Source organism: Puma concolor, chromosome A3, assembly GCF_028749965.1.
Source record: "Puma concolor isolate L17-30 chromosome A3, mPumCon1.1.hap2, whole genome shotgun sequence".
NCBI lineage: Eukaryota > Metazoa > Chordata > Mammalia > Carnivora > Felidae > Puma > Puma concolor.
In genome coordinates this window covers 111131230-111144132 of record NC_141669.1, presented here as the reverse complement: position 1 = coordinate 111144132, position 12903 = coordinate 111131230, and the positions used below count along the sequence as shown (strand labels likewise).

At 38.7% G+C, this 12903-nt stretch overlaps 1 protein-coding gene across 3 annotated transcripts in view; it reads left to right on the top strand.

The window, feature by feature from the left end:
• The window catches only part of ATRN (attractin), a 161700-nt gene that overhangs the window by 56119 nt on the left and 92678 nt on the right, over positions 1-12903 (top strand). For all 3 annotated transcript variants that reach the window (XM_086701794.1, XM_086701793.1, XM_086701795.1), the window contains exons 7-10: positions 7602-7692; positions 8622-8865; positions 9610-9793; positions 10833-10987. In XM_086701794.1, coding sequence (XP_086557920.1) covers positions 7602-7692; positions 8622-8865; positions 9610-9793; positions 10833-10987 — 674 coding nt within the window. The remainder of the gene's footprint in view (positions 1-7601; positions 7693-8621; positions 8866-9609; positions 9794-10832; positions 10988-12903) is intronic.

The following is a 12903-nucleotide window of genomic DNA, read 5'->3' as shown; positions in this document are numbered from 1 at the left end:
ATGCATGTACATGCAAGAAGTTGGGCGAACTCCAGCAATCCTGGACTCCCACAGGGGTTCACAGTCCATTGATTTTGCCCCAGTCTTTCTCATTCTCCCGCTCAGGCATCATATTTCTCTTCATTTTTCAAATCTCTACCACATTGTCTCCTGTTTTCATTCTCAGCCAATTACCTTGCTTCCTGTTTCTGTTTTGAAAGGTAAACGTTATCCGAAGAGAACTTCCACAAACTCCCACCGCCACATGTAGCCATTACCCACATCTGTGCTCATTTATTCTGTCCTCTGTTTCTGTACATCAGCACTGCCCAGTGGGTCACTGTCATGTCACTAGCCATTTGTGGTTATTGAGCGCTTGAAATGTGACTAATGTGACCAAGGAGTTGAATTTTAAATATTCAGTTCTGAGTCCTCATCTTACTTGGTCTTTCACCAACATTTGATAAAACTAGTCCATCCCTCCTCTTGTAAACCTTTTCTTCCCTTGGCTTCCAGGGCTCCACAATCTCCTGATATTTGTTCCCACTACTTATTCCTTTGCAGCCTCTTTAGCCGGTTCTTCTTCAGCGGACTGACTTCTGAATGATGCTGTGTCCCAGGGCTCAGCTCTTGGCCCTCTTCCATGAGAGTATATATTCACTCTCCTGGTGATCTCATCTAATATCTTGGCCTTTATGTTGGTGACCCCCAATTTTATGTCTGCATCCTAGCCTTTTCGTCTGAACCCGTATCTCCACCTCTTTATTTGACATCTCAATCTTTTGGCTATCTCAGAGGCAGCTTAAACTGTATGTGTCCAAAACTGATCTTTCCTCCTGGCCAGCTCTTGCCCCAGATGACCCTATCTCAGTTAATGACCACTTCATACTTCTATTTGCTTAACCCCTAAATTTTGGAAGCCTTCCTTGAGTTCTTGTTTTTTCACATCCCATGTCAGTATGTATATTAGTTATCTATTGCTGCACGACAAACGACTACAAATTGAGCAGCTTAAAACAGCACCCATTTATTACCTCATAGTTTCTGCTGGTCAAGAGTCTGGGCGTGGCTTAACTGGGTGCTCCGCAATCATAGTGTCACCTGGCCTTTGTTCTCATTTAGAGGTTCTGCTGGGGGGAAAGTCCACTTCCAAGCTCACTAGGGCTGTTGGCAGAATCCACTTCCTTGTGGTTATAGCCCCAGCTTCTTGCCGACTGTCAAGTAGAGTCTGCTGTCAACTCCTAGAGGCCGCCCGCAGTTTCTTATCACTTTGACTTCCCTAGTGTGGCTGCTTGCTTCGTTAGGTCACAAGGAGACTCTCTAGACTGAGTCTGCTGGTAGGACGGATGTCATGGAAATGACATGTCACCATCTTTGCCACGTTCTGTTGGTTAGAAGCAAGTCATAGATCCTGTCCACACTGGAGGGGAAGGTAAGGTATTATACATGGGCATGAATACCAAGAAGACAAGATCATGAAGACCACCGCCCCAGTGTCTGTCTGCTACCATATGTCAGCAGACATTGTTAGCTCTACTTTCATTTATTTTTATTTTTTTAACATTTATTTATTTTTGAGAGACAGAGGCAGAGCATGAGCAGGGGAGGGGGAGAGAGATACAGATTCTGAAGCAGGCTCCAGGCTCTGAGCTGTTTGTTAGCACAGAGCCCGACGCGGGGCGCCAACTCATGAACTGTGAGACCATGACCCAAGCTGAAGTTGGACGCTCAACCGAATGAGCCACCCCGGCGCCCCTTGTTAGCTCTACTTTTAAAATCTATCCCCACTCTGTTTTTCACTGTTTCTAGTGCCACTGCCCTGAGAAGTAAGGTAAAATTAAAGGTCTGAAAGTGATTGTCTCTTCTGCTGTGATACTAGATACTATGAGAGTCAAGTATTCTACCATTGATGTGATTTTTACCCCTGTATTTGGCATTATCGTCTCTCAAAGCAAAAAATCTGGGAATGACTTTGATACTTCCTCTCCTTCACCTCCTCATATCCTAATCTCCTATGGAGCCCACTAAATACATGTTGTATTCACTCTTTCCTCTCTGTGCCCAGCCTGCCACTATCTCTCACCTAAGCTTTAGCAGTAGATTCCTAGCACGTCTGTTTCCATGCATTCCTCTTAATTCACGTTTTAAATACCAACTGTTACGATTTTTTTTAATATAGTGTAGATCATATAATTTACTACCTTCTTAAAACCTATCAGTGGCTTTTCCCATTGGACATAATGGGCCTACCTGATCTGACCACTGCTTACCTTCCCAGACTCAACTTGTTCCTTTCCCACCTCCCCAGCCTTCTTTGTTTGTCTAAAACTCTCTGTGTGCTCACCCCTCCCTCAATCCAGATTCTTCTTGCTGTTGTACCCCAGGGCTGTTTTCTTCTCACCCTTTAGATCTCAGTTAACTGTCCCACAAGAGATCTTCCCTGATGATCATCCAGTTCAGACAGGCTCTCCCTGTTCTTTTTCAGAATTGTCATTTCTTTTAGAGCAGCGTTCATCATTTTTAATGCTACGTGTACCCCTTGTGCTTCTCAGGTTTTGCCTTTTCTATTATACATTCTCCATGGTTAGAGACCTTGTTTGCTCACTCAGCTCAGGGCTTCGCTCATAGAATGAGCTTAAATAAGTATTTACCAAGTGAGTGGGAGAGTAAATGAATTCTTTGCTTCCTTCACAAATATCTGTTCCTAGAAATATTAATGTCACCTCTTGCTTTTATTTGACTGGTGTGCCTCATATGCCACATTTGTTTTTTAGATTGTAACATTTTTTCTTCTTGTACTTGATCAGAACATGATTTTTATATAGCTTTATGTATTTCATGTAAATATTAATATAGTTTCAAATACAATTTCACTAACTCATGAAAGGTAAATATAGTGACTCCTTTTAGAAGAAGTGTTTCTGGAACTTACATTATAAACTTAATCATCATTTATACTCTTACATAACCATATTTCAGCAATTGAACTTACTATTTTTCCCACAACCCTGTTAACCCAAAACTTCTAACTTGTGTTAAAAAGCAATGCCCACTTTATGTCATTATGTTGCCCATTTTGGTCTTTGTCTCCAGGGTTAAGGTTTCCAATTGAAATTTTATCACTGAATTTTCTTCCCTTAAGCAAAAAAGAGTTTAAAAACATTATTTGCATGGGGCTCCTGGGTGGTTCAATTGATTAAGTGTTGGACATCGGCTCAGGTCATGATATTGTGGTTTGTGAGTTTGAGCCCCACATCAGGCTCTGCTGACAGCTCAGAGCCTGGAGCCTGCTTCCAAATTTGTGCCTCCTTCTCTCTCTGCCCCTCCCTGCTCACACTCTGTCTGTCTCTCAAAAATGAATAAACATTAAAAATTAAAAAAAAATTTTTTTTAAAGTAGGATATTGAGTAGCAGATAACCAAATACCTAATCCAGTAAACTCCTTTTTTTTTTTTTTTTTTTTTAAGTGTATTTATTTTGAGAGAGACAGAGACAGCACAAGCAAGGGAGGGGTAAAAGAGAGGGAGAATTCCAAGCAGGCTCTGCACCATCAGCACAGAGCCCATTGTGGGGCTCTAACTTGTGCAACTGTGAAATCATGACCTGAGCCAGATGTTTAATGGACTGAGCCACCCAGGTGCCCCCAGGAAACTTTAAAACAGATTCACAGAAACAGTAAGACTGACCCCCTGTTCTACCCCATAGAAACCATGTGGGTGAGATTCTGAGAGTTCTCACAAATAGTCCCAAATCTGAAAGAAGCAAACTGAATGAGTATCATTGTTGTTTCACCCTCTTAATTCAAGAGTCAGAGAAATTAGAAATTGTTGCTGAGGAGGATTGGGTGAAAAGAGGGAAAATCAATTGAATGGCTGACTCTCTCTGTCCAGAAGTCAAGGCTTCTTTTAATTTGGGATATGCATTGACCACTGGGGTAGAACACTTAAAATCTCAGAGGAGAGCAGAGTCTGGGTAATTTATTCTAATAGACTGCATACTCCTCCATCTGAGCCCCAGCATGTCCTCAGACTTAAGAAAAGTGGATAGAAGATGAAATACCAGCTCTCACAATAAAGCTAGGATGGAAGGATAACTTGTCTTAGATATTCCAGAAAAAGAATGAAGAAATCACCCACACTTTATAAATGTCTGGAGGGTAATGTCTAATCACCAGCAAGATGAAAGAAATGATGTTGTAGCTAACACATCATATTCTATGATGGAAAAATAAAGAGGAAGAAAACAGCTTGTAAATGCTGTCAACTATCATAGAGGAAAAATAAGGAGATTCCTTCCAGCTGCTGCATGCTGCACGTCAACTTAATGAGGATTTGAATTCAGAAAAACAAACTGAGAGACAGGAAAATAACAACAATGAGATGAAATGGGAGATTACACATTTAAGGAAATGTAAATAAATTATATACAGCAAAAACTAGAAAGAAAATTGAATTACTGACAGCTTTATAGACATTCCAGCGAATACAGGTTGAAATAATTAGAAAAGCAAAGACACATGGAAGACAGGAGATGCAATATAAAGATAATTGCTGTCGCTGAAGAAAAGAACCTAACAAATAGGACAAACGGATTGAAATAGAACAAGAGGTTTCAGGAAAATTGTATAGCTGTTCAACAAGACCTGATTTGATCAAGTTATTGAACTTTTAGGATAAAGGACAAATTATTGGATGGAAAGCCTCTCAGTTCTGTGCCTCCTCTGGCTGGGCTCATGTTCAGCCTCCACAGAGCCTTTGCCATGATCTTCGGATGGTCAGACACTGTAATTGGAATACCAGGACCCTGTGGGTGGTGGGGCCTGTGGCTTGTGCTGTGATTGTCATTGTGATAGCAGCCATCAAGGAGAGGTTTGTGAGAGAGATGGCTGCAGTTCTGAAAGACACCTGCTTCTGAATTCCTGAAGTTTGTCTTTGCTTATCTGTGTGTCCAGGTCTTAGAACTAGTTGTTCAATATTCTGTTATCTTGAACTGAGCTCCCAGAAGAATTTATTTAGTGCTTGGAATTTCTTATGTTTTATTGCATCAATATTGTTCTTGCCTTGCGTTTGCTTTTCTGGGTTGTGAAAAGAGTCACAGCCTGTTATGTAAGAACTTTGGCTTGTTCATCTGTGCCAGGTTATTGGGACCTGCCAGTACCTTAGTGTCTCTGACAGGCTCTTGAGCTGACTCATTGACTATGAGGAACAAAATGCGTAAGATACAGATTGAGCACCCTCTGTGTCATTCGAAAAAGAAGTAGATTAAATCATCTAGGGGTTTGGGCGCTCTCTGTTTCTTTCCTCTTTCAAGCTTACAGACGGAACATTAGGTATATTAGTATTTTTAGAAGCCATGCCAGTCCTGAGGAAAGACCTCTCACAACCAGAACTCCATAAAAGTATTATAGTGGTATGCAGTCCATTTTGTAAAGACATTACCCTGGATGGATTTTAGTTATTTCTACCTAAGTAAAATATAATAGTGTGACTTTAAAAAAGAATAGAGAAAGGAGAGAGAGGGAGAAGGAGAGAGAATGAGAATGAGGCTTCCAAACAGGAGAGCAAGCCACATGAAAGGGGGAAAAATCAGACTAGCCTTGGGCTTCTCCATAGCAACATTCACTGCAGTATTTTTCAAGGGAGCAGCATCTGCAAAGTTCTAAAGGCAAAGGATGGCCCAAGATATTATACCCAGCCAAGATGTCATTCAGCTGTAAAGCTAGCAAGCAGGTATTCTTTTTTTTTTTCTTTTATGTTTTATTTATTTTTGAGAGAGAGACAGAGTGTGAGCAGGGGAGGGGCAGAGAGAATGAGACACAGAATCGGAAGCAGGCTTCAGGCTCTGAGCTGTCAGCACAGAGCCCAATATGGGGCTCAAACCCATGAACAGTGTGATCATGACCTGAAGCAAAGTTGGACACCCAACCTTGACTGAGCCGCCCAGCTGTCCCCCAAGCAGGTATTCTTAAACATGAGAGAATTTAGGGAAAGGAGCACATATGAGCTCCACTAGAAAAAAAACCACTCAGCAGCAAAATTAGGAATTAAAGACTCAAGGAGAAGTTGTGGTAAGAGGACGGTGAGGAGATTGCTTCAGCTAAAATACAGATCCAGTGCCAAAGAACTATGGTATCACAGTTACAGAATGGACTGTGACTGTTACAAACTGGGACAGTGTAAAAATTACATAACAAAAATTGGGAGAAAAAATGGGAGGAAATGTGAGTGCTAAGGTTTTCAACTTTCAAAGCAGGAAGTTAATGGATTCTGTCCAAAATTAACCTAATTTTGTATGTAACTTAAAAACTAAAGTGAATCCAACCTCTAAATAATTTTTCATGTATTTTTAAAAATGTGGAATACTTAAAAAACACATAAAGTAATAACTGGTATTAATATATTATTCAGTAAATGTCCCCATTTTGTTTTAGATCATGTATAAAATAAGACAAAAGGAAAGGTTTAGAAAAGAATAATGAATACTAATGCATACACCACTAGGTTAGGAAATAAGGCATTCCTAATATAATAATATAACATCCCCACATGTTCCACCCCATCTCAGAGATAATCAGTATCCTGATGTTGTAGCATTTGTTCACATACACGTCTTTTTACTTTTGGTAGATACGAACATATTTCATAATTAATAAGTTTTCTATTTTTAGTCATTATAGAAACAGTATTCTGCAGTTTGATTTTTTAGCTTAGGATTGTTTTGAGATTTATGTTGAGAATGTGTTGTTTGAGTGTATTTATTTTTCACTCTATACTTTTATTATATAGACATAATCCTTTTTCTATTGGTGGACATTTATTTGTTTCCTTTTTTTGCTACTTTGTTGATAAAACTTTCTTCTTTTTTCTTGTTTACATAATAACTTTTCATAATAAAAAAACTTGGATTATTCAGGGAAACATAGAAAATAAACATTTATTTAAAGTAGAACAATAGCATTGGTTTCTTTTTGACTTCTTTTTTCTATTAAATTATATATAAATTGACACTAAAGTATCAACTGTAGCATGATCCCCTTTGTATAAATATATATTGTCAGTGTATTTTTCTATATATATACATCAAAAATGTCTGGAATGATGTTTACTTAGTGTTTGTATTTTAAAAGTCTTTAAATGAATCCATAAGTGTAATTGAAATGTTAAATGATAATCCAGCTTCCTTGAAAATACGACTTTAAAAAAATCAATTAGATAAAGTAAAGGAAAAGTCAGGAGTTTTCTTTTACTTAATTACCATTCCTTTTTCAGTACCTGTCTTCAATTTCACATGATTAAATGAAAGAGAAGTTATGGCAGTAAATGTCCCTTGAGTATAATGCAACTTGCAAGTAATTTAGACTGCGTGTGGAGAGGTTTTCAGGAAGCATTAGAAACTTCCAGTACATTTTTTTCCTCGTCTTAGGGCTGTGCAGCCCAGCCTTGCTTCCCAAGCTCTGATATGCCCCCATGGACCCAGATGTTAGGTTTGTTTGTTTGTAGAGGTGCCTTCTTGTATGCATGGCACGTTTAATTAGCGTCTCCAAACTGTATTATATCACAAATAAAAAAGTATAAGATACTCTGTTTTGTCATTTGGGTGAAAATATGATGTTTGTTTTGTAGGTATGACCTTGCTTCTAGGGAGTGGCTTGCCCTGAACCGTTCTGTGAACAATGTGGTTGTTAGATATGGCCATTCTTTAGCATTATACAAGGTAAAATGTCTCCACTCTGTACTAAGCTAGAAACTCAAGTCTTCCACACTTACTTTTTATTGTATTATGTGATTGAAAAGCTATGTAATGTTGGGTTTTTGTCTCTAATCTTTTTTATTGTGGTAAAATACACATAACATGAAATTTACCATCTTAACCATTTTCAAGTGTACAGTTCAATGGTATAAAATACATGCCTAATGTGCAACTATCACCACCATCCATCTCTGTAACTCTTTTCATCTTGTAAAACTGCAACTCTATGCCTACTAAATAGTAACTTCCCATCCCACCCCCACCCCCCACCCCCAGCCCCTGGCAACCACCATTCTACTCTCTGTCTCTATAATTTTGACGTCAGTGTTGGTTTTTAGTTGGGGGAAAACTTACTATTCGTGGGGTATGGGGAGCTATTTAATTGGCTAGGTTGTAAGTGGAAATTAAAGTTGAAACCAATTTAACCTGAGAGATTTTAATGGACTCAAATTATACTGGGGTATTATGATTATAGTACTAAATGGTGAAAAATTTATACTGTATAAATTAGCTTTTATGTTCATTAGCAAGTTTAGCCAAGAATAGCCACCTTGCAATATAACTGAATAATCACTTTCATTTCCTTGTTTTTGTGGTTTATGGTAGGATAAGGGAACTTTTCAACTTTATCTTCCCAACACATTTTATACCGTTAGAGATCTTGTATGAGGAAGTCCAAGAACAGTGGTGAAGTGTTGGGAGATACAGAATATGATTTGTTTCATTTTATCTTGTTCCTTTCTCCGGTCTTTTCCTAATAAGTCACTGAAAGGTGCATTTCACTAGCACTTTTTAAGCTAAGAATAATATTGAGGTTTTGAACTTCTCCTTTTCCTTCCCAGATTTGATCCTTTTGATGTGTTTTAGAATTTTGTTTACATTTTTTCCCCTAGGATAAAATTTACATGTACGGAGGAAAAATTGATTCGACAGGGAATGTGACCAATGAGTTGAGAGTGTTCCATATTCATAACGAATCATGGGTGTTGTTGACCCCTAAAGCCAAAGAGCAGTATGCAGTGGTCGGGCACTCAGCACACATTGTCACATTGAAAACTGGCCGAGTGGTCATGCTGGTCATCTTTGGTCATTGCCCTCTCTATGGATATATAAGCAATGTACAGGAATATGACTTGGGTAGGTGTACTTTTTCTAGTGATTCTTTTAAAACCTTTATCCGTATTGTTTTGACTGTTCAACAAGAGTCCACCTAACTTTGACCCAGTACTTTATCTTGAAATGCAGTGAATGTTGCTATATTACTATTGAAATTCAGATCCTTGCTGCTGCTAAGTAGTATATATTTGTTACTGTCAGTTTGGCGAGGAGCCAAAGATGGCACTAAATGCTTTAGGTGTTGGAAATAAAGTAAATAAGTAAAAGTGATTTGGAACTACAAGTATTCTGACAACAACAACAAAAAATTAGACCACCCTTTAGAGATTGGGTTAATGGACTGTGATTTCCCCTTAATGTGTAATCTTTCCATTGGTTAAATTTTATTATATCTGCTGTTTTGGTGCAGGAGTACTGCCCATAATTGATAGTTTGAGAAAGTAGGCCCATAAAGTACATCTGGGTATTGGTCACTGAAGGTCACAGGGTAGTAAGTGTTCAACTGAGGGGAATCTGAGTCTTTTAAATTTAATGTAATTATTTTCCTGCATGGTATATTAGACCATCAGATCATTTAACAGGTTGATGTTTGGCCACCTGGTTTTGTTATAAGTTTTAGATGGCTTTCCTTTAAAAATTAAAAGGTAAAAGAAATTCATATGTATCAAGTCTCCTGAAATCTCTCATTGTAAACTAATTGGTCATTTAAAGTATTAGGGGAGGAGGAGCCTGCAACATTTGCCTTTAACTGTTTTCCCCTTCCAGCTAAGAACACATGGAGTATATTACATACCCAGGGTGCCCTTGTCCAAGGGGGCTATGGCCACAGCAGTGTCTATGACTACAGGACCAGGGCCCTGTACGTACATGGCGGCTACAAGGCTTTCAGCGCCAATAAATACCGGCTCGCAGATGATCTCTACAGATACGATGTGGACACCCAGATGTGGTGGGTGCTTTTTCTTGAGCTTTTACTCTAAGGTGTGAATTCTGGCAATTGTCCGTAAGATATTGTGTTATATTTTTGTTTTCAGGCCTAGCAGATAATTCTCTTCAGCGTTGTAGATAGGAAAGTTGGGAAAGAAGCAGAAGGTAATAGTGTAGCTAGTTTATTTTGTTGCATTGTTCTATAATTTTGTAGTAGATTGATTAGAAGATGCTTAGTATTTTTTGACTGGTTTTTCAATTTTCATACACTCAGTACCACTGTAAAATTTTAGCTCTTCAGAATCCTGAGGAGTCAATTGTTCTACAAAGCTGAGCTTATGCACATTGTTGTAATTAAGTAGAATCTATCCATTTTTTAACCTTTTCTTGATGACCAAAGTGTCATCATTGGGGTTAGTTACTGGCGTCATTACATGAAATCATCAAACAGAGGTGGTCTCAGGACCTAAATTAGAGCAGTACTCCCTCTCTTATAAATTGAACTATATAAAGTATGCTAATTTTAATAAATGTAAAGCAGATTTGAATGATGAAATAATGTGATTATATAAAGCATGGTTTCTCTTCTTTTTGTATTTCCTTACATATTTGAGACCATGCTATGGATACCAGTTTACATTCTGTCAGTCATTAAAATGTCTGTCATTTTAGTGGCTGTGTAAATACTCTGTCGTGTGGGTGTACTAAGCTTGAACAGTTGGAAGTTCTGGTTTCTAGTTTTTGTCTTATTAATACGGCATTATACATAAGCTTTTGTCTGTATTTTATGTGATTTCTACCCAGAAACTGGAATTATAAGGTCATAAGTTATGATCATTTTTAAGACTCCTAATGTGCCTTGTCAAAATTCTCATAGACCTTTAAGGTTTTACATATTTATTTATTGTTGAAAAAGTTACTTATATATAAGGAAAAAATCTAGAAGTATTTACACATTTGGTTCTAAAGTTAAGAAATTGGTTGTGTTTGCATTAGCAAATAGATGATAAATATCCTAAAAAACTAACCTTGTATTTATTATTTTTAAATAAACTCAAAAGGACCATTCTTAAGGACAGCCGATTTTTCCGTTACTTGCACACAGCTGTGATAGTGAGTGGAACCATGCTGGTGTTTGGAGGAAACACACACAATGACACATCCATGAGCCATGGCGCCAAATGCTTCTCTTCAGATTTCATGGCTTATGACATTGGTAAGTTTCCCAAAACCATTTTAGTTTTGAAGAATCTTCTTTTGTCTATAAGCAGCATTTTATTTGTGTATGTATGTCTGTATGTTTATTTTTGAGAGAGAGAGCATGAGTGGGGGAAGGGAAGAGAGAGAGAGGGAGACAGAGAATCTGAGCCAGGTTTCTCACCTGTTAGTGCAGAGACCAATGTGGGGCTGTGACCCATGAACCACAAGATCATGACCTGAGCGGAAGTCGGATGCTCAACTGACTGAGCCACCCAGGCACCCTATAAACAACATTTTAGAAGAAACTGAAAATATTGGTAGTTGAAAATGGTCAGGCCATTTGAAAGAGGTCCAAATGGCATTCTAAAAATTTTTTTAAATATTTATTTATTTTTGAGAGAGAGAACACATGAGAGTGGGGGTGGGGAGCAGAGAGAGAGGGGGACAGAGGATCTAAAGTGAGCCCCACATGGGGCTCACGCTCACAACTGCAAGATCATGACCAGAACCAAAGCTGGATGCTTAACCGACTGAGCCACCCAGCCACCCCCCAAATGTTAGTTTTTATATTCATATGACAAATATTGCACATCTATTAAAAAGTATTACTTCTATATTAAGTTCTTGTTTATATTTTTATTTAAATTTTTGATATTTTTCTATATTGAGTTCTATTAAGTGAAGTCACTCTCATCAATTGGTTGAATGTTAATTTTTGAGGATGGGTTGGGGTGAGCAGCCTCTGTGTTACAAATGAATGACTTATATAATAGTGTTATGTAGTTGTTACCACCAGCATTGTGTTAAGTTGGTTTAACCAATAGCTTTATCTCATTCCCTAAAAATTGGTTTTACACATTCTTGATGTAATACTTTTTGACATGGAACTTTAAAAAAAATTTTGGTGTGGTAATATACTTGACCAGAAGAGGGCAGTATGTGTTCATGCAAAACAAATACTAGAAGTTCTCTTGTATCATCAGATGTTCTTTTTTAACAGACATATATGTGCCAGCCACTAAGCTCGGAGATTGTAGATGAGTAAATTACAGTGCTGGGACTCATAGTAGGGGAGGCAGAGAACAGACGATATAATTGCAATTCAGGGTGTTGCTTGCTCTTAGAAGAATACATGAAAGCATCTTTGGGCATTCTTTAACTCAAGAGAGTAAGGATTATGGTCAGGGAAATTCTTGAGGTCAGGTCCAAATTCTTTGGACCTTGAGGTCAGGTCCAAATTCTTGAGGATGGTCCATCCAGGCTGGGTCCCCAGGAAGTCAGCTAGGTGAAGTTAGGCAGCACTTGTACCCTATTGCTGGGTATCTGGTGTGCCCATGGTAGAAGGTGCTTTTTACCAAGGCTGGAAGTCGAAGGAGAGGGACTGGGTTGGGAGGAAGGGAATAATTGGGTTTAGGTGCATGTTCAGCTGGAGATGACTGTGGGACTGAGCCATACAGAGGTCAGTGGGAAGCCTTAGGCAGGGGCAAGCCTCTAGGGAGCATGTGTCATCAGGGATGAGCAGACAGCCAGAGGATGGATGGATAAAGAACTTTGAAGGAGAGTGGAGACTGTGAAAACATGTCAGAGAAGCAGGAGGAAAGTGAGGCAAGATTGGTGACCTGTGAGGGAGCGGTTAACAATGGCTGCAGAGGAATTAAGTAAAACAAGGACTCTAGGGCCTGTTGGATTTGACAACAAAGATGTCCTTTGTTAGCCTGTAGTCAGGGAGGAGGAGTAATCCAGATAGCAGTGATGTAAGGTTAGATGTACACCGTGAATGTTAAGTGTTTTAGTGAAAAAAGAAAAGAGAAAAAAACCCAACCCACTTCTCTGTGAAGGGAAGAAAAGGCTTATATAAGTTGAGTGCCTCCTTGGGTACATTTAAATGCTGTGGTGAAAGCCAGGTGGAACAAGAGAAAGCAGTTCCCGCCA